Raw genomic sequence first — 21,943 nt, 5'->3', positions numbered from 1 at the left:
GCAAACAAAAGAAAAAACCAGACCTAATGAATAGGGAAGCTTATGGTGTGATGAAGGTAGGAAGTGCTGTTCAAACAAACAAACAAACAAACAAACAAACAAACAAACAAGGCAGTGCAAAGAAGTATGGAGTAGAATAGAGATGTGGGGTGGGACCAAGCTTCACAGAGACTGAACAGGTTGTACAGAGAGAAGAGACTCAAGGAAGACCTGGAGGAGGAGAGGGAATGAGAGATGGCAGCCATCTGGAGGGTGTGGCCCCACACAGAAGACACTCGGTGTCTGACAAATGATGAAGAGGTCAGGCGGTGCCGCGCACACAAGCCAGGGTGAGGACTTCGGCGCTCAGTCACTAGACAGTTGTGACTCGTACTTCATGGGATCACAATGACTGCTGTGTTGAGAATGGAATGAAAAGTTCAAAGGTGGGATCAACAAGGTCAGTCAGAAGGTGATTGAAAACATAACAGAGGGAGGGAGGGCTGTGACGTGGTGCTGGAGCACCAGCTCTCCATGTAAGAAGCCCTGTCTGTCGCCAGTGTCAGCCAAAGGGGAAAGGATTTTGGAAAGTGTCCAAGTTTCCGCTTGGTGACAGTTAAGAGCAAAAGACACAACTAAATTCTGAGTGCATTATAAAGATCGAGCCATGACAGACAGATGTGTGTGAGTATTTACTGAAGGACAGTGACGCCTTGGCACTCCTGTGTGGGCATGAATCTGAGGGCATGTGCAGATACATTTATTTTCTGTTTTGGAATTATTAAACAGTTCTGAACAGGGAAGCTGCATGAAGGACAAGCTCCTGTTCCCCTCTGATGAATGGTAGGTCGAGTACAGGAGCAATTTAATCACAAGTCCCCATTTCTTACCATCAGTAGTTACTACTGAAAACATAAACATGCACCTCCTGGAAAACAACCCATGCTCTGAGCATATAGTATAGAACAACATATACTATGTTCATAGAGCACATATTGAACCCCGTGGCTTCAGTAGGAATATAAAACGGTGCAGCTGAGGTGTAAACAATATGCAGTTCCTCAGAAAACTGAACATGTAACCACAGGTGACACCACTCAGGGAAAAGGACAGCAGGGACTTGAAGAGATGCCAGGCCACTCATGTTCAGTAGTATTATTCACAAGAGAAAAAAGATGGAAGCATTTCAAGTGTCCCTTGATAGCCAGTGGGTAAACACCATGTTTATACAGTGAAATGGAGAAGCATCCAGTGTTCATGTGGGAAGACATTTTGATACATACTACGATATGGGTGAAGCCGGATGACTAACTATGTCATCAAAGGACACTATTATATATGATTTCACGGGTATGAGGTTTCTTGATACACACATAGGAAGAGGCTAGGAGAGGACACAGGACAGTAAGCAATTTTACTGGGCAAGAGGAAAAGTTCTGGCGATAAACTGGCCCAGTCCTCTCAAGCACTCTCAAGGCTGGGGCAGGAGGACAGCCTAGGCTATACAGTGAAACCTATCTTACAGAAGACGACGATGAAGCTTTCTTTGAAGCCAGCTGTGTGGGACACGCCTATAATTTCAGCACTTGGGAAGCTGAGGCAGGAGGAAGGCGAGTTAAATTTCAGCCTGGGCATTGAGACATTTTGAAAAGGCAAGTATTACAAAGGCTGGTAAGTGTGTGGAGGTGATGTGAATGTGGCAGAAACCATAATGGTTTTGTTTCCAACTAGGGTCTTTTCATGACCAGATCTTAGATGTGTTTCACTGGGTGCTTACAGTCATAAACCTTGGTTCCTAAATTAGTTAATCCTAGTCTGTACAAACACAGTCCAGATTAGGCAAAGATAAAAATCTCTAAGTTGATCTGCGGTTCATTCACTTTAAGAAATACTAAAACCACATAATTTACACAACAACAAGACAATTACATACCAGACCCCACAGCACAGCAAACCCTTGACAGAGGAGAATTATAATGAAAGCCCAGAGCCAGATATCAGGGTGAAAACTGGAAGATCAGAGAGCAGAACAGCCAGCTACTAGTTGTTATCTCTACGAAATCCTCAGCCTAAAGAGAGTGAGTTCCTGCCTCCTCAAGCCTTACGTACTTTTCTCTACCCAGATATCACTCCTTGGGATTAAGTGTGTGCCAACACTGCCTGACTTCTATGTCTAATCTAGTGGCTGGCTCTGTCCTCTGATCCTCAGGCAAGTTTAGGGTACACAATATATCACACCACGATGATGTCCCCTGAAGGGACAGTCCATGGGGACAATGCCACAGCATCTGAGACCAGTGCACTCGGGAGAACTCTCCCAAGAGTGTTGGGCGCAGTTCCAAGGCTCTGCACTCCACAGACTCACGTGAAGACTCAGAAATTATGCAGGGCTCTGGCCACTTTTGCCCCTGCCCCTCCTCCTGCCTCTCTATAAAGCAGCCCTGTAAGACACCTCTGGATGCCTATGCATCTAGCCTGGAAGCTATGGATTGAAGGTTGAAAGTAAGTCAAACACATTAAATGTCCATCTTTTCACTAACGTTTAGAATGATATAGACCACATCAGTTATCAAGGGGCTCCATGCTCAGAGACACAAAAGAGAGAAGTATAAAATTAAAATTTAGCTGGGTGTGGTGGTACGGGCCTTTAATTCCATTATTTGGGAGGCTGAGACAGATGGACCTCTGTGCGTCTGAGGCCATCTAAAACAAAACAAAGCACATAAACAAACGAAAAAGAGTTTAGATGGTTTCCTTTTGACAAAGGACTATATCTGAAAACTTAACAAGCCTGACCGGCTGGATGTCCTTGTAACTGGATTCTAGGAGTGCACTTTGTTTAAAAGTGCCTCACTGCAGAAAGCCATTTTCAGTCCACTAAACACTGTAAAAAGAATTGTGTCCTAAAGCTGGATAGAAGCTCCAGACTATCTCGGTTTTAGAGTCACATAAAGGATTACAGGTTACCTTGGAGCATTAATCAGGATCCATTTACATTTCTGACAACGGGACTTGGGCCACCTGGATCAAAGTGATTACTTTTGCTAATACCATCAACGGTTGTGAATAAACACATCATAAGAACAGCTCAGTGGGATCCTGGGGACACTGAATGATAAAGGGGACAGTAAAATGAGCCATCCCTCCAGAGGCCCACTTTCTAAGTTTGGTCAGACTAGTAAAAAGTTTTCCACACAAGTTCTTCAAGCTCTGTGGGTCATTCCCCAGAGTAACAGAGGGTTGCCTTGTTGACAACGTATTTTATTCACTGTCACTTCTACAGGAACCCCTGGAAGAATATATATTGAAGTAACATTAAAGACTCCACCAGGTTTTCCCCGAGAAGGAGATTTGAAAGACAAACAGACACTAATCTATTTGAAGTGGGTGTGGATTACTTGAAAACTCAGATTTATGCTTATAATGAGCAATGTTTCAGAGACCAAGATTTTACATTGGTGACGACTCTGGTCAAGTCCAAGATCTGAGAAAGATTTCCGTAAGGTTGCAAAGCCCAAGCGGTTTCGTCCCACGGCAGAGAGCTAAGACATCAACATTGATTCAAACAAAGGTGCCTTCTGAGGTCTAACATCACCTCTGCAACCTAATGAACCTTAATTTCCTACACTGTGGGAGCAGCACAATGTTCCTGTGCCTTCTTTGAGCTCCTTCTTATGGTAGCACTCTGTACTTTCTAGTTACCACGGCCAGGATAAAAGCCATCTATTAGAATCAAGCACATACACTGAAATGCAAAGACACCAACCACCTATGAATACTTAGGAGTTTTCTACCTTAGCTGACTGTTTCCACATGCCCTGGAATTTGAGAAAATGCTCATGTTATCTCCATCTTCATTTACAATGACAAGCTGGTTATGGTGGTGTGTGCTTAAAGTCTGAGCTACTGGGGAGCTAAGGTGTAAGGATCTACTTGAGTCTATGACTTTGAGATCAGCCTGGGTAACACAGTGAGCACCCGCCCCCCCCCCCAATACACACCCACAACGAAAAGGGGACTTTGTCAACTAGTATATCTTTAACCTTCATGAAAAGACACAAAGCACTACAATGACATGGAAATGCAGTTTATGGAATGATAAAAACAAGAGCTTGCAAAACTAATTCAGAATATCGACTTGAATAAGTACAATTCCCCCATTTTATTTTCAAATACTTGACAGAGATGTTCAACCCATAGCTACAATCTAAGTGACAGTAGTCTATAAAGCTCACCGCTTAAGACCTGCCATTAGTATTCCTCCCCAGCCAAAGCTTTTGTTTCTTAGGTAACATTTTGTAAGATCCTGCTGAAGCTCAGAGTATTAGGATGCTAAAAATAACACCACGTACTCAAACCTGATTTGTCAAGAAATAGGTCATGTTGTTCCTGCCTGATTAGAGATTGGTAATTTTTTCACTTGATAGTGATTATTATCCTGTCAACAAAACACAATCCATACTTGATTTTAAAGATTGTGTTTTTCTATTCTTGGTTCCCTACTTCATAACCCCTATCAGTCTCCAGAAGAAGGCCAATAGAAAACAGCACGTCAGGATCACTGACAGTAGCAACCAGTCATGGGACCCAGTGAAACTCAGCTCCAGTGACTGCCAGCAAGTGGAAACTGGGGATGGGAATGGAGAGGACGAACAGAAGGGAGGCGGAGAGGAGGAGGAAGGTGGAGCTTAAGAGAATGAGAGTGTCTTTCATCGCACACACTGACTGAGAGGTCACCAAAAGAGTCTCAGGTCTGTCCCTCCAGGGCTCTGAGACACTGTTAAAACCCCAGCTCCCAGGTGTGTGGTTGACTGTCCTTCAGGGCAGGGCCAGCGTCTTTCCGTCTGCAGCTCTGTGCCTTGTTGCAATACTTTCTGACCTGTACGGGTTTCTTACGCAAGGGTGCTCAGAACGACTGAACCCTTCAATGACCAACTTCAATACCTGATGTTACCTGTGCTGTATTATGTACACATGTGTGTTAGCTGTGCTGTATTATGTACACATGTGTGTTAGCTGTGCTGTATTATGTACACATGTGTGTTAGCTGTGCGCTGTACTATGTACACATGTGTGTAAGCTGTGCTGTATTATGTACACATGTGTGTTAGCTGTGCTGTATTATGCCTGCATGTGTTAGCTGTGTGCTGTATTATGTCTGCATGTGTTAGCTGTGTGCTGTATTATGTCTGCACATGTGTTAGCTGTGCTGTATTATGTTTGCATGTGTTAGCTGTGCTGTATTATATCTGCATGTGTTAGCTGTGCTGTATTATATCTGCATGTGTTAGCTGTGCTGTATTATGTCTGCATGTGTTAGTTGTGTGCTGTATTACGTCTGCATGTGTTAGCTGTGCTGTATTATGTACACATGTGTGTTAGCTGTGCTGTATTATGTACGCATGTGTGTTATCTGTGCTGTATTATGTCTGCACGTGTGTTAGCTGTGCTGTATTATGTCTGCATGTGTGTTAGCTGTGCTGTATTATGTCTGCATGTGTGTTAGCTGTACTGTATTATGTACACATGTGTGTTAGCCGTGTGCTATATTATGTACACATGTGTGTTAGCTGCGCTGTATTATGTACACATGTGTGCTAGCTGTGCTGTATTATGTACACATGTGTGTTATCTGTGCTGTATTATGTCTGCATGTGTGTTAGCTGTGTGCTGTATTATGTCTGCACGTGTGTTACCTGTGCTGTATTATGTAGACATGTGTGTTAGCTGTGCTGTATTATGTCTGCACGTGTGTTACCTGTGCTGTATTATGTACACATGTGTGTTAGCTGTGCTGTATTATGTCTGCATGTGTTAGCTGTGCTGTATTATGTCTGCATGTGTGTTAGCTGTGTGCTGTATTATGTCTGCATGTGTATTAGCTGTGTGCTGTATTATGTCTACATGTGTGTTAGCTGTGCTGTATTATGTTTGCACGTGTGTTACCTGTGCTGTATTATGTACACATGTGTGTTAGCTGTGCTGTATTATGTCTGCACGTGTGTTAGTTGTGCTGTATTATGTCTGCATGCATGTTAGCTGTGTGCTGTATTATGTACACATGCATGTTAGCCATCTATTAGAAAGTCTCATATAAAGGAAGGCAAACAGTCACAATGCTCTGTGAAAATGATGATCAGCATCTAAAACTGCTCCAGCACTCTTACGGCTTCAAAGAGGGTAATGAACTTGCTGAAAGAATCTTGCAGCACATTTCATGAAATACTGTCCTTCAATCACTTGAAGTCACTCCAAGGGACTAACTATACAAAACTGTCTCTAAAAACAGGAGGAGACAAGAACTCACAACTTCACAAGAGAAAGCACTGGAAAAGGAGGCCGCAGGGAGTGGAGACAAAGCGCTAACTGAACGACCCCTCCCTAGGTAAACAGAAATGTGGTACTGTACTTTGGTTTTGCATTTTTGTATTCTTCAGTGTCCGTGTCCTCGTCCTCCGAGTACCAATTGTCTCCTCTTCCTCCAGCCAAGAGGCCCCTGGCCGCCAGCAGTCCTGCGGCGTTCCCATAGCCAGTGTACTTCAGCAGGCTGTCCACTGCAAAACACAACAGGGGTTAGACAGCCTCCTGAGGAGCTCGCCATCGCCACCCACTCTCCAGCGCGGAGCGGGGCTACCTCCGGCAGGCACCTCTGAGAGCCTTAAACACAGAGCGGGCAGGCTGGACTCCTACAAACACTCCTGCTTGCCATGAAGACTGAGATCCTGTTTATGGACAGTCGGCAATCTGAAATGAGTCTTCGGTACACACTCTGGGAAATGTGGGGCCTCTCTGCCCCTATTGGTAGGAGTCATGCATTAACTTCCTGATCTCTAATCTCATTTTTTTTTTTTAAACTAAGGATAATGAAGGTCAGAGTGAGGTTCTACATGTGGTATGAACAACCTTAATTTTTTTTTTTAATCCTTAAAGAGACAGGAAGGAAAATATGTAAGAAATATTAACACCTAAGGGTATCAGCAAACTAGAAAGGCTGACTTGTCACTTAGCGAGGCAGGGCAGGCTGGGGAGGCATAGTAAAAAAAGTGCTTGGGACGCAGGCATGAGGAGCAGAGTTCAGATCCCCAGAACCCTTGTGACACAGGCATGAGGAGCAGAGTTCAGATCCCCAGAACCTATGTAAAAGCTGAGCAGGTGCTTGTAAGACAGAGGATTTCCTAGGTACTAGCAAGTTCCAGGTTCAATTGAGAGACCTGCTTCAATAAATTAAGAATTGAGGAAGACATCCAACATCAACTTTGAACTTTCATATGTACACGTGTGTACTTACACATACACACATATGCAAAGGTCAGCAACAACGTATACACACAGTCTGCCACTGAGTCAGACTGGCTAGATTTCAACAGGCTCACTATTACTAGCTGGTGGAACTTGGGTAAACTATTTGGCAGTTCTATCTCAGTTTTTTGATCTGTAGAAATGAAGAAAGAACTACCTACCTCACAAATTAATACCACTGAGCTTCTCAGAAAAGTATGTGGCAAAAAGTAAGCTCTCCTTCTCTTACCTTTGGTGACTACCATGTAAAACGATTATGTTAGAGAACGCACGCGCAGCACACACACAGACACACACAGTCACAGACACACAGTCACAGACACACACAGTCACAGACACACAGACACACACTCACAGACACACACAGTCACAGACACACACAGTCACACAGTCACACACACAGTCACAGACACACAGTCACAGACACACAGTCACAGACACACACAGTCACACACACACAGACACACACTCACAGACACACACAGTCACAGACACACAGTCACAGACATACACAGTCACAGACACACAGTCACAGACACACAGTCACAGACACACACAGACACACAGTCACAGACGCACAGTCACAGACACACACAGTCACAGACACACACAGTCACAGACACAGTCACAGACACACACAGTCAGACATACACAGTCACAGACACACACAGTCACAGTCACACAGTCAGAGACACACATAGTCACACACACACACAGACACACACAGTCACACACAGTCACACACACACACACAGTCACAGACACACACAGTCACAGACACAGACACACACATACACAGAGTCTAAGGCACTGGGTACAGGTCAAAACCTGTGCTGCAGAGACACATGAGCATGTATGTGTGTGTGACAAACTTTTAAGGAACAGACTGAACAATGACTGGCAGGCAACTTTATATAGGGTACTTCGTTTTCTTCAGGCACAATTTCAAGGCACACAATTATAAAAAGAATAAAAACTGTCAAAATTGGCTTTGAGTAGAATGTTTATAAAATGACATCCTAAGGTCAAAACCACATGTTTACCGATGTATAAATCTATGCTAAAACCAACAGTTGAAACAGCACAACTCATACCATTCACCTCAAAAAACAATGCTGGAAAATTCCTGGATGTACAGACAGGTGCTAAGGAGGCGGAAGTGCCAGGCATGGGGACCCCCCAAACAATATAGGCCACTGCCTTTGGCTGCCTGCCAGGATTTTAAGGTGAGACCCCCCTACTGGACACGACACACTTCAGACACGGGACTCGAGCTGACTGACTTGGCAGGACCGACTCTCACAGCGTCGAAGAGCGCTCCACAAGCTGCCAAGGGAGAAGAACCATCGACAGTCCCACCCAGCGGTGAAGCCTGTGACGGACCCGGCAGGACACGCCCTGGGGGGGCAACAGTGGCCCCTCGGAGGCTAACCCACAGCTGTCTACTGGACTAAGACCACTCAATAGAGGGACTTCAAACCTGGCTCTGCAAACCCAGCTAACTGTCCCTGGTCATGGGTCCTACTGCAGAACGTACGACTGCCATTTTCCTAATTCAATCTCATTTCTAACTGCATCCTCAGTGCTCACCCCAGTGCCCGCAGATACATACAGCTCTCATCCCTCATCAAAGACGCTTCTTTCTGCAGCAGATGGAGGCCACTACAGAGGCCCACAACCGGTCAGAATGCAGGGGTAAGTGACAGTGGAGCGTGCACTCCCATCAGAACATCACAGTGAACACCTACACCTAGGACTCAGGAGCCACTGTGGAAGAGGGCGTGGGAAGACTGTGAAGACTGCTGAGAGCCAGAGGCCAGGACATCTGCTACCAGACAGTGTCTTGTAGACACAACAGGGATGCTGCACCCATGAGATCTAAACAGAAGGCTCTCCTAAATAAGACCTGGATAATGACACCATTACTCAACACGCCAACATCGAGAGGGGAAATTTCAAAAGCCTTCCCCCGCCAGACGAAGATTTACAGGCAATCAATGGTGGCTGAGAAAGGAAGAATCGGTTTTCTCCACGGATGAGCCCCAACAGGTCATCCAACCCAAGTGGTCAGCCCTAAACACATACACATAGCATCAACACTAAACAGACTCAGGTGCGCGCGCGCACACACGCATGTATAACTATACAATTCTATTAGAAGTCAAGAATTTGAGAGGGGGTTAAGAGTATGGGAGGGATAGGGAGGGGAAGGGGTGGAAATAATACAAATATAGTACTCCTGGATCAATTTTAAAAATCAATAGTAATTATCTTGAGGACCTTAAAAGGGGCAAAGATAGAAAAATAGATAAGAATATTCTGGTCAGAGTATGAAATTATAAAGAACATGGACGACATAAATTTGTTAAATTTTGAAATACTTCAACTGGACAGCACTCCTTTGATAGAAAAAAGTACCTCCTCTGGGGACATATGAAGGAATCCCTCCTTTCAAGGAATATAGAAAACTGATTACACTTGTAAACAAGGAAGCATGGGTTATATGAGATTTATACTATGCAGCTCAAGCTGGCCTGGGGTTCACCTTCCTCCTTCCAGAGTACTAAAATCACAGGCAGGGCGGGCGCTACCACACTCAGCTTCAACCAGCCATTTCTAACCTTAACCTACCGGTGGCTGCACTCCTTCTCAGTGGCACTGACAAACACTCTATTCAATGAGCGGGAGTAATTTGGACCCTTGAATAAATCTGATATATTGTCTCTTGTTGCCAGTGCCTTAAGCTGCAGGGATTCAGTAAGTCAGCAAATGCACAGCGAGCATTCAAGGGGACAAAAGGAATGTCAGGGTGCACAGGTGTCCATACTGTGATTCTCAGAGGTCAGATACAAATCCGCTGATGATCAAGGACCACAGATCTGAGCCCTCAGAACAATGATGATTTTAACACAAGCATTACTTCTAACACTTATTTTTATTGGTGTGTATAGGCTAGAAAATGAATATGGAACTCACAGATGACCACTGAGCTATACCCAATCCTCAGGCTTTTTAAAAAGTAAATAGGGATGTTTAGTGGTGTCAGCAAAGTAACATTTACTGAAAAATCTAAAGCCTAAATTGAACAATATGAATAAATGGTTTAAATGAATACACTAAAGCACGACACAAAAGGGACTAGAAAGACGGCTCAGTGGTAAGGAGCACTGGTTGCTCTTTCAGAGGACACGAGTTCAATTCCAGATGGCAGTTCCTAACTGTCTGTAACTCCAGTTCTAAAGGATCCATTTTCTTCTTCTGGCCTCCGTAGGTACCAGTCATGGCCGTGGTGCACAGACATACATGCAGGCAAAATACTCATACAAATAAAATAAAAAGATGACACAAAATGGCCCAAGGCCAGAACAGTCTGAGGTCCCAAAGGCTGGGGGACCAGGAGAGCTTAGTGAGAAGTAAACATAGAGCTAGTAAGTACTTCCTTTCTGGGCAGAAACCCTCTGGAAGCCGGTTAGCAACAATGGCCCTGCTATTTTAATAGAAACAATGTTTAGTGATCTTCTACTGGAACGATATGCCAATTCTGTGAGAAACAGGTTACAGAGATGATTTAAGACATATTATTGCCTCCAAAATAAATTGAGTTAAAGAAATCTTGTTAAGTTGTTAAATAACTAAAAACTGGGAAGCAAAGAAGGGGAACAAATGGATACAGACTCCTAGCAGAGAGGCGTATGGAGAAGCCTTCGGTTACCTTGACTGTAGCATTAAAATACACCCTATCGTTCCTGTTTGACACAGTGCAAGGAGAAGAGAAAGACGGACTGAACTCGGCTTACTACGGAAGGAAGTGTTTTCTGGTGGTACTACACACACACACACACACACACACACAGACAGACACACACACACACAGACACTTGCTCTTTGTCACAGTGACTGTTTTTGTTACTAACATGAAGATGCTGCTGAAATCCAGCAGTCTCAGCAAGCTCAAGTCAGGATGCTAGAGGAACGCTGCCCCACAGCGGGCACTAGTGTGCCTGCACTGGCTACCCAGATGTGAGCTCTACCATCTCACTACGGGGCAAGCTCCCACCCTTTTACCGAGAGGAAAGCACACCTAGAGACCACTGTCCCTTCCCAGGGGGACTCTTTCCATCCAGTCAAATCCGTGGCTTCTAGAAATCCAGACGAGCAGCAACTCTCACTAGTACTCTTTTCCAGTTCCATTTCTATCTCTACACAGCTGCCCAGGACATGCTTCATTCAATACAAACATGGCTGTGTTACCTTCCTGAGGTAGCCTCTCCTGCTTCCCCTACAGGCTCAAGCCCCAGCCATGGGTCTAAAAGCTCATCGTCTCACAGCCTGTTTTCTTTTCTAAAGTTCTCTTTGGCTTTGCACACCTCAGATCCTGAAATGTCTTTCTCTGTAACTAGTTCCCATCCTCTGACCTCTTATCCAAAGTCCTTCCTCTAGGCTGCCGCTGTGGCAAGCACAACTTTCTCTTTAGGAAGTCACTCCTCACTGTGGGGGTGCACAAGATAGCATGCCCACTAGACTGAATTCATAGGGAACACAAATGTTTGCTCTTTTAGTTAACATTGATGAACAACTGCTATCTGTAAGATAGAAGATCTCCAACCTAGAGAAACCTGATGCTGGGAATGCAAGCTCCACAGAGCCAAAGTACAACAAATGGGGAAGCTTGAAAACAAGACAAGTGAGTAAAAATGGACAACGGAGAACCATCAACTTTGCTTAAATGGCCAGAGAACTCCTCAGAGATGATGTCCACACTGATCTTCAAGGACAAGGGACCAGCGTGTACAAACAGGAAGGGAGGCACACTAGCAGAAGTAAACATCACAGAGGCAAGCCGGTGGGAGCAAGGTTTCGATTTCCCCAGGTAAGGAATGAGACATCACTACACATTTACATGGAGACAATGACAAGTTTGTGTCCTCACTTTATAACAAGCCCTCTGACAGCCGCCTGGAAGATAAAAAAATCTGATTAGAAACAGGAGATCCGACTATTTTAATATTTTAAGAAAATGATTTTAAAGTCATTTAACAAGAAGTGGTGTGGAAACAGACTGAGAGAAAAACAAAAACGGTATTTAGGAAGTAAAATCTGTAAGATGTAGTTGGTGTGACATGCAGAGAAGGCAGGTAGGGCACTTTAGAGAGTGGTCCCTTCACAGAGGAAGTGAGCAAAGGACACAGAAGTTGAGGAGCTTGGGCACTGGAGACAGTGCCGCCAATTTCAGCCGGAGACGGAGGCAGCTGTGAGAAAGTCAGGTGCAGACGTCCAGCATGCAGACTACACACGAGGGGTTCACCCTGGAAGTCAGGTGCAGACGTCCAGTATGCAGACTACACACAAGGGGTTCACCCTGAAAGTCAGGTGCAGACATCAAGTATGTAGACTACACATGAGGGGTCTGTCCTGAAGCAGAAGCCACTGGTAGAGAGAACGGGGTTCAGAGGATGACTACAGGACTTAAACGTGGAACGGGGATAATTATTAGCAAATGAGACTGAAAAGAACAGCTGTCAAAGGACATCCAGGACGGCCCTAGAACAGACATACTGAGAGCAGTCAAGTGTCAACTGTTACCAAAGGCACAGCAGATACAGATGAAAAACACCCACTGCTTCAGACAACCGGGAACCCCGGGACTTGCTGAGAGAGTGGGCAGGGTGGCAGTGGGAAGCACGTCCTCCCGGAACTGGGAAGGGAATGGCTGACAGAGGCAAGGGGACGTCTCCCTGGACAGTGGGGATCCTGGGAAAGGCAGCCAGTCTTCTGAGATGCCAAGGTGGGAAAGGCTATGGACAGGTGGAGAAAGACACAGAAGGAACAGAGAGGACCGCCTCAGGGAGGGAGGGGAAATGTCCACGGGAAAGGGCAGTTTAGCAACCAGCTCGAGAGCTGCCTGCGGCCCGACACCAGGATGGAGGCCCAAGGAGAAGTGGACGTGTGCGCTCCAGGCAGCGGGCTTCAGGCTGAACGCACTGTGCTGCCCCGGACTGCAAGCAGTGCGCCATTCCACACATCACTTCCTTTTGGTTAAGCTAGGTAGACTATTTTAAGGAGCTGGAAGAAAGTCGTTTGAGAATTATTATTTTTAGAAAACGCTTATTAATATGTTAGCATGCAAAGTAAAAGCTTCTTTATGGTATTTTCCACACATATGTCACTATAGTTGGTTCCTATTCACCCCCTTCCATCCCATTCGCCCCCCTTCTTGATGGTTTCCTCTCCCTGATAGACTGCCTCCCCTCCTGCCTTCAGAGTCCATACCCAGACACCTCGTTATCCTCCCTTCTCATCGTCCCCTTCTGTATTTATGATTCATATTCTCTCTCTCATTTAGACTTCACATGAGAGGCAATACGTAGCAGTGTTTGTTTTTCTGAATTTCGGGTTTTTTGCTTAGCATTATTTCCAGAAAGCACTGACTCTGTGGAGGATAATACAATTTTAGTTTTGTCACAGTCCAACACAAGTTGGTGGCATGCTGGCTCCTGCTGTCTGGAGAGGGGGCTGGCCTGGCACAGACGATACTTAAGACAGCTGGGTGTTCCTTCCATGTCTGACTTTACCCTCTGTGTCCTGCTTCTGACTGCTGCTTACTGTTCTACTCTGTGGTCTGAACACAGATCACAGTACCTTCACGTTCAAGTTGGCTTTCCTAAGTTGAGACATTTTAGCTCCTTTGACTGTTTGAAAGTTATCTGATCTGCTACAGGCCTTCTCCGCTCTCTGTTCTCCCAGACCCAATCCCTCAGGCTCGTCCCTAGCACCGCAACAACACCAGCTACGGCTTGCCACCCCCAGTGTCCATGCCCCCTGTGGAGCCCACAGACCATGACTCTTGACCTCCCTCCCCTGCCCTGCCATCCCCAGCCTCCAAGACCAGCAGGCACTCTCTATGAACGCACTAGGTGGACAAGCCAGTAAAACAGGCAACACACTCGGAAAGTCCAGACAGGAAACAGAAACCAAGGAACAAAGCACCCACCCAACAAAGGCAAATCCAGAAATCAGCTCCTAGACCTGCAATCACCCCAAGCTGAGATGCCCAGATGCCAGTGTAAGAACACAGTAACAGCCAGGACAGTACGTCCCCACTAGAGCGGCTGTCCTACACAGCAGGCCCTCAACATTCCAACATAGCCAAGAACAAGAAAAAGACCTTAAAGCCAACTATATGAGGATGACAGAGGTCCTTACAGAGGAAATTAATAAATCCCTTAAAGAAAGCCAGGAAGACAAACAACTGGAGGAAATGAATAAATCCCTTAAAGAAAGCCAAGAAAAAAAGTTAAAGGAAACCAATAAAACTGTCCAAGACTATGGGGAGAGACATCTGGAATTAGGGGGTACCTGGGGTGTGGTATGGAAACTTCCTGGAACCTGTCAGTGACCTAGTGAGGACTCCTAGTGATGGAGGATCTGAAGTCTAAACTGGCCATCTTTTGTGACTGGGAAAGGCTTCCAGTGTCAGGACTGGGTTGTATTTGGTTGAGTTGTTAGCCAAGGGATTCCCGTGGAGATCCCAGATGTGCTAATAGAGAGTCGCTCTCCACAAACTGGCAGCAAGGCCCCATTGCCAAGGACAACATCTGCACAGTTCATTGAATGCAGAGAGGTCGAGCTGGTGCCCACATGGAGCCTTCACACCTATGTTCTAGTCTCTGGTGCAGGAAGGTACTCTTCAGGATACAGAAAGAGAAACCTAGATACCAACCAGCCTTTGACCAACAATCTGTCCTGCCTGCAAGATGTGCTAGGGCAGTGTGCTGCAGAACTTGTGGGAGAGGCCAACCCATGTCTGACTTAACTTGAGGCTCACTCCACAAGAGGGAGCCCATGGTCAACACTGCTTGGATGGCCAGGAACCAGAAACTGGATGGCCCAAGAGATCTGGGGAGGAACCAAATATGACTGGTCTAAAAAAAAATCAATAAAATGACTCCTAATGATATTCTGCTATACTCATAGATCAGTGCCTTATCCAGTCATTACCAGAGAGGCTTCCTCTGGCAGCAGATGGAGCGGGTGCAGAGACCCACAGCCCGACATTATGCAGAGAGAGTCTCAATCAGAGGTCTCCATCAAGTCCCTTCCCTTGCCACTTAGGGAATCCCACGGAAAGGGGGACGGAAAGATTATAGGAGTCAGAGGATGGAGGACACCAGGAAAACATGGCCCACTGAATCAACGAAGCAGGTTCAAGGTTCACAGAGACTGAAGCAGGAGCATAGGACCCGCAGGGGTCTGCACCAGGTCCTGTGTATATGGTATGACTGCTAGCCTGGCGTTTTTGGGGTACCCCTAACTGTGGAAGCCAGTGTGTCTGTCGCTGATTCTTTTGCCTGCTCTTGGGGCTCTTCTGTTGGGCTGCCTTGTCCTGTGTTTTGTTTTGTCGTGTTTGGTGGATGTCTCTTCCAGGCCTGCTTTTTTCTGATGAGAGCTGGAGAGGGAGTGAATCTGGGGGAGAGGGGAGGAGAAGGGAAGGAGGGAAGAAGTGGAGGGAGGGAAAACTATGGTTGGGGTGTACTGTATGAGAGAAGAATCTATTTTCAATAATAAAAAGGAAGTTATTTGATAGTCTACAATTTCTTAATGGCAGTACCGAGTTGTAGCTAACCAGCAGTGCCTCCTCTCCAATCCTTACGTCCCTTGCCCCTCCAGCCCTGTTCTCCAAACAACAAACTATTGGAAAGAGTCAATTTTCCTTTGCCATTTTACATGTAGACTGCGTGTCTGACTTTCACTGTGACCAGCCTGGCTCGTACGTATTTGCATAAGTAAATCACATGAGGGTGAAAAGCCTGGCCGTCTTGGGCACTCCTGTGTCTAGCTTGAGAACACCTTCCGGACGGATGAATTTAACTTGTTTAATTAGTTTGTGTGTGCGCCTGCACATATGGAGGTCAGAGGACAACAACCTCAATACTCGGAGCTCTGCCTCTACCATGTCGATTCCACGATCAAACTCAGGGGCTGAAGCTCAAGAACCATCTCAGGAGCCCTCGAAGGAATGGGCTTCATTCCAATACATTTACGCATTTCTAGTAATCGAAAAGAAAAATCACATGACCACACACATAAGTTTCAAAATTTAAAAAAAAAAAAAAGAACCAAACATTACTGTACTAAGCTGGCCTAGTCTGAGTTCAGCTGTATTATAAAACTTCCCAAGTACTAGATACCCTAGGAGGAACAGTGCCAACTATCTCAAATGAAAATCACTGACAGAATTCACTTGCAAAGGTATGTGTCACATTTGCTATTCACCGACTCATCATCAGTGGTAAGGGGAGACTGTCCTTAGATAAACATCTATCTGTTTTATTTATCTATTTATTTATTTTTGGTTTTTCTGTGTAACTATGGCTGTCCTGGAACTCACTCTGTAGACCAGGCTGGTCTTGAACTCAACGATCTGCCTGCCTCTGCCTCCTGAGTACTGGGATTAAAGACGTGCTCTACCACCGCCCAGCTCATATATGAATTTTTAAAAAGTATACAAGAAATGTGTGTTGATTGTAAAAAAAAATCTATACAGAACTAGCAATCTTCTTAGTCAAAAGTAACAGCAGTACTAATACCTTCGTGTGTGCGCGTGAGTGTAGGCAAGTGTGCCACAGCACACGTGTAAGTGCAAGAGCAGCCTCAGGTAGGTTTGAAGTCTCTCATTTACAGCTGGGTAAGCCAGGTGGCTGGCCCTCTACCCTCCCAAGACTATCTCATCTCCACCTCCACTCTCGCTAAGGGTGCAGTGGGATCACAGACAGGCACTACTGTGTTTGGCGTCACGTGAGTTCTGAGGCTCTCAGCTGCCGTTCTCAGGCTGCACACTGCCCCAGCTCTGCCATCCATGTTTAAGTCAATGGATAACATGTATGTTGGTTTAGATAAATGTATACACATGTGCATATGTGCGCACACACACACACACACACACACACACTTTTAAACAGGTATAAATGTGTGTGCATGAGCATGTGGGAGCTAGAAGACACCTTCAGGTGTCTTTCCTTTGGAACGTTGTCCACTATCTTTTGAGGGAGGGTCTCTCACTGGCCTGAAGCCTGAAAATCAAGCTCAACTGTCTGGCCAACAAGCTACAGGGATCCTTCTCTGAGGGACCCTTCCGTCTCTGCTTCTCCACTGGGATTATAAGTGTGTGCTACCAAGGTTGGCTCGCCTGCCTGCCTGCCTTCAATTCAGATTCTTCTGCAAGCGTTTTACCTTCTAACTCTTCTCCCCAGCCTCCATACAGCTCATTTTTGATCTAAGAAAAATAGACACAATCAGCCACTATTTTGACAATACATGTAAGAACTACAGTTAACTATCTGATGACAAAATGGAAATCAATCTTCTTTCAAATCATGGAAGAAGGTAATAGTTCAAGAAGATGAAATTGAAGCAGTATTACCTTAAGAGTGTCCTTACGGGATTAAGTGGGTTTAGGCACAGGATGTCAGGCACATGACACCTGTCATTTCTAAAAGCTGTCATCAACATTATAACAACATTTCAATTATGTTGCTAATAATGCACCATCCCTATAGGAAGTTAAGTGATTGAACTAAAAAGTCAGAAATAAGGTTTAAGAATACAGAAGAGTTAAGATTCTGAGGCTGGGAAGACTGCTCAGTGGTGGGCAATTGCCTAGCATGTATCAGACCCTAAATTCAACTCTCAGCACTGAAATATTAATAAATAAACGAACAAATGAATAAATATTTTGAGAGAACTGAACTATCGCATAAAACTGGGGTTCTTCAAAAAGTGAAATAAAAATCTACTTGGATGTGATTTTTGTACAAAGCTATTAATAAACAAGAAGAAATATATTGCTGTTATCGCAAGGGTAAAGCCACACCTTACTAGACTTTTGGACTTCTATGCAGTATGTTATACAGTTACCATCCTGTGACTACAGACTGTGGAGCTCAGGGAAGAAAGCTCTTAGGAGGAAGGCCAGGAACCGACCGAGAACTGCACCTGGCCACTAGAACAGTAGCAGACCTCTTACAATGGTTTCCAGGCCTGAGATACTAAAAGGTCTGGGTGTAGATGCTGTGTTTGGGAAGTACGTCTGTGCACGTCCTAGGGAACTTGGGAGCACCTAACAATGCTGTCCCATTACTACTGCCTGTTAACTGCACAGCCGCTGTAATAACAGGTAAGCACTCAGCTCTGCAGAGTGGAATCAAATGCCACAACCAACAGGAAATTCTCCGACTTCCTCCAAAGATAAACAAACAAGGCAAAGAGAGCTGAACCTACCTCTCTCTTTGCAAAGGACAAAAAGGAACTCCGCAGCAATCTGCTTGACTCCAAGGTCAACGTGTGTCATGAGGCGCACCAGCTTATTCCTCACAGTTGAGCCAACTTCAGGTCGGTTTGTCACGTCCCTCAATGGCGGTAAAACCTGACGGCACAAATGAAAACAACCATCATCGACTGAGGGTCCTGGGGTACGTGAGAACGGTACCATGTAACTGGTCAGTCTTAGAAGAAACTACACTTAATTTTACAAGAGTAACAAAATAATGTTAGCTTCCAAATAAAATGAAATAAACTGTCGTCATCATCATCATCAACAAGCAGACCTCAGATAAGCTCATGTGTGTAGTAAGGTTCTGTGTGGACAAACCACGTCTTTCCTGTGTCGCCCGGTATCTCAACACCTGCAGTGCTTCTGGTGCCCAGCGAAATCAATTTACAAGTCCCTATCAGGTTTCTCTTTCTGGCTGGGAATGGCAGCACCCACAAGCACATGGCAGGCTGAGGGAGGAGGCCAAGAGCACAAAGTCTGTTTCAGGGACACAGCAAGACTTCCTCCAAAGCCAAAAGGAGGGGTGAAGCCAGTGGAACGCTTTCCGTATAAGCATGAGGACCTGACTTCAATACTCAGAAATCATGGGAAGTCCAGGTGTGGGCTGTCGGCTTGTAATGCTAGCACCTGGGGGAGGATCCCGGGGCCTAGTGGCCAGCCAGTCTAGCCTAGCTGGACAGTTTCAGGACAGGGAGAGAGAAGGGGAGGAGAGAAAGTAGATGGTGTTTAAGAACCAACATTCCATCCGCACCTCTCCCATATGTGCCAATGCCTACACTTTCCCACTCTTCCACATACTTCTTTAGTAGCCCCAACATACTGACTTAATTCTTTTAAGTCTAGCAGCATATTTAGCATTTAATTTTTTAAAATCTATACTTATGCTTTTTTGTTGTTTAATTTTATATGAAAAATGGCTATTTCAGGTTGAATATTCCTAACTCCAAAATCTGAAACCTTTGAGTACTGACATGATGCCATAAATAGAAATTCCATGTGACAAGGGAAATGAATTTCATGTGATGGGTTAAGTGAGGTGTGCTAAAAAGGTGTAAAGTATCTTAAAGCTCGGGTATAAGGTGTATATAGAACATGAAAGAATTTCATATTTACAGCTGGGTTCCACTGTAAGATATCTTACTGTGTAATCTATGCAGGTAGCCCCCAAACTCAAAACTATAAATCTGAAACACTTTTAGACCCAAGCATTTGGGGAAGAGACACCCTTTCTTCACCACTCAGTGATTTTCTCCATGCTAGCTGCACTAGAACACACACGTGCACGCACGCACGCACGCACGCACGCACGCCTCCTGCAGGTCTCTGTTCCATGGTTCCTTGGAGAAGCTGTGCCCCGAGCTCCCCCCACTACTCCACTCTTCCTTCCCCACCCCCACCACCAGTCTCCTCCAGTCCTTCTCATGCTCTAACCACCTGCACAGCCAGTGCTCGCTGTGCCTCTTCCTGTACTCTGACTCTTAAGAAGCATCGCCCATGCTCTAGGGTGTGTCCGTCCTTCTCAGCATTCCTCTCGTAAGCCCAATGCTCATCCTAACATCTTTTTTATTTATTTATTTATTTATTTTTAAAGATTTATTTATTTATTATGTACACAGAAGAGGGCGCCAGATCTCATTACAGATGGTTGTGAGCCACCATGTGGATGCTGGGAATTGAACCCAGGTCCTCTGGAAGAGCAGTCAGTGCTCTTAACCACTGAGCCATCTCTCCAGCCCCTAATATCTTTTTTAAAAAGTAAGTTCTATAAGGACAGTTTCCCCCTTTCTTTATTAGTTTCTTCTCAGTGTCTGGAATATTATAAGTGTCCAATAAATACTTGTTGATTTAGATGGGAAAATGAATAACTCCAAGTAATTTTCATTAAATGATGTGTTGCTCTACTTTCTGTTCCTGTAAGAAAAGACCCAAGGCATGCTAACTTTCCAAAGAAAACCATTTTATCTAGTTTACAGTTTTGGAGATTCAATGCCCAAGATCAGGTGATCCTCCCCACTGGCTCTACGTCTGGTGAGGCCCTGCTGGGGTCGTGTCACAGAGGCAGGCGTTTGTGGGAGCCGGTGACTGAAGGAAGGGTCAGGCCAGCTCCGCTGGCTTGGTGAGAGCCAAAGGCCCCGCAGGAAGTCTTTAACCCTGCCGAGGCAGCGCTCCAGCGACCTGTGCACTCTCCATGAGGCAATGCATCCAAAAGTTCCAAATCATCTCCCGCCACTGCCACTGGGGACATCAGAGTTCTAACATGTGTTCATGGAGGAAAAACTGCACCCAAACCATAGCAAGTGCCTTCTATGTGAAGAATGAGTCCTTGTGCTAGGAAATGAAGCACATTACAAGCTGGAGGATGATTTACTGTGCACCTATTCAGACTATATACATATAGCATTTATTTAATCTATTTAACTAACTGTTCCCCTCCCATCTCTTTTTCTATAGTGAATGTATCAGAAAGTACAGCGATGGAAATTCAGCTATAAATCAAAACAGAGAGAAAAAATGTCAGACAAGTAAACTACTCAAATGCTTATAAGTTTATAAACATCTCTAGAAGGGTGGGGCTAACATAAGGGATTAGGTAATTGCACAATACATTCTTATTTGATCGAGTTAATTCTACTGGGTTTATTTCCTATTTCTAGAAGAATGAGGCATATGATAGGTGATGTCTACAGTAGATACCTTAACATCCAGTGTGCACAAATCTACAGACAAAGATTAACATGCAAAAATTTGTTAGCTCCTTTCCTGGGTTTCTTAAGGATTTGACTACTTTTTTTTTTTTTTTTCTTTTCCAAGACAGGGTTTCTCTGTGTAGCTTTGCACCTTTCCTGGAACTCACTCTGTAGTCCAGGCTGGCCTCAAACTCACAGAGATCCGCCTGCCTCTGCCTCCCGAGTGCTGGGATTAAAGGTATGTGCCACCACTGCCCGGCTCTTGATTACTTTGTTGTTGCACGTCACTCCCAAATGGCACATGCACTTCTCCTCACATTATCCCTCAACAATTTTTTGCTAAGTTGTATCTAGCTTCTCTTTGTACCACAATATCTCTTCTGTAAGTCCCTCGACTAGTACAGCCTGGGTCAGCCCTTTCCATGGCTTTCATTTGTAATTGCTCAAACAGAGCACTCCAGACCAGTTTCCTTTGGGCATGCATGAGTTAGACTTAATAAGGTAGTTGTTACACATGTAGTAACTAGTTAGACATAACTTCCACTACAATATCACCAAAGCTAATGATCTGTCACTTTCCCTTGGTGCTAGAGATTGAGTTTGTGGCCAAGCACATGCTCCACCAATGAGCCACACCCTGAGGCCATGT

At 45.1% G+C, this 21,943-nt stretch overlaps 1 protein-coding gene across 7 annotated transcripts in view; it reads right to left on the bottom strand.

Moving 5' to 3' along the window:
• Positions 1–21,943, bottom strand: part of Ric8b (RIC8 guanine nucleotide exchange factor B) — a 105,756-nt gene that overhangs the window by 20,181 nt on the left and 63,632 nt on the right. For all 7 annotated transcript variants that reach the window (XR_003736079.2, XM_037196898.1, XM_028883635.2 and 4 more), the window contains 2 exons: positions 18,556–18,700; positions 6,389–6,533 (listed from right to left, as the gene is read on the bottom strand). Coding sequence is in view for 6 of the 7 variants with exons in the window: in XM_037196898.1 (XP_037052793.1) it covers positions 6,389–6,533; positions 18,556–18,700 (290 nt within the window). In the remaining variant the exon portion in view is untranslated. The remainder of the gene's footprint in view (positions 1–6,388; positions 6,534–18,555; positions 18,701–21,943) is intronic.

The sequence above is a fragment of the Peromyscus leucopus genome, chromosome 18 (genome assembly GCF_004664715.2).
Source record: "Peromyscus leucopus breed LL Stock chromosome 18, UCI_PerLeu_2.1, whole genome shotgun sequence".
Classification (NCBI taxonomy): domain Eukaryota; kingdom Metazoa; phylum Chordata; class Mammalia; order Rodentia; family Cricetidae; genus Peromyscus; species Peromyscus leucopus.
Note: the sequence above shows the minus strand (reverse complement) of the source record. Positions and strands in the feature narration are given on the sequence as shown.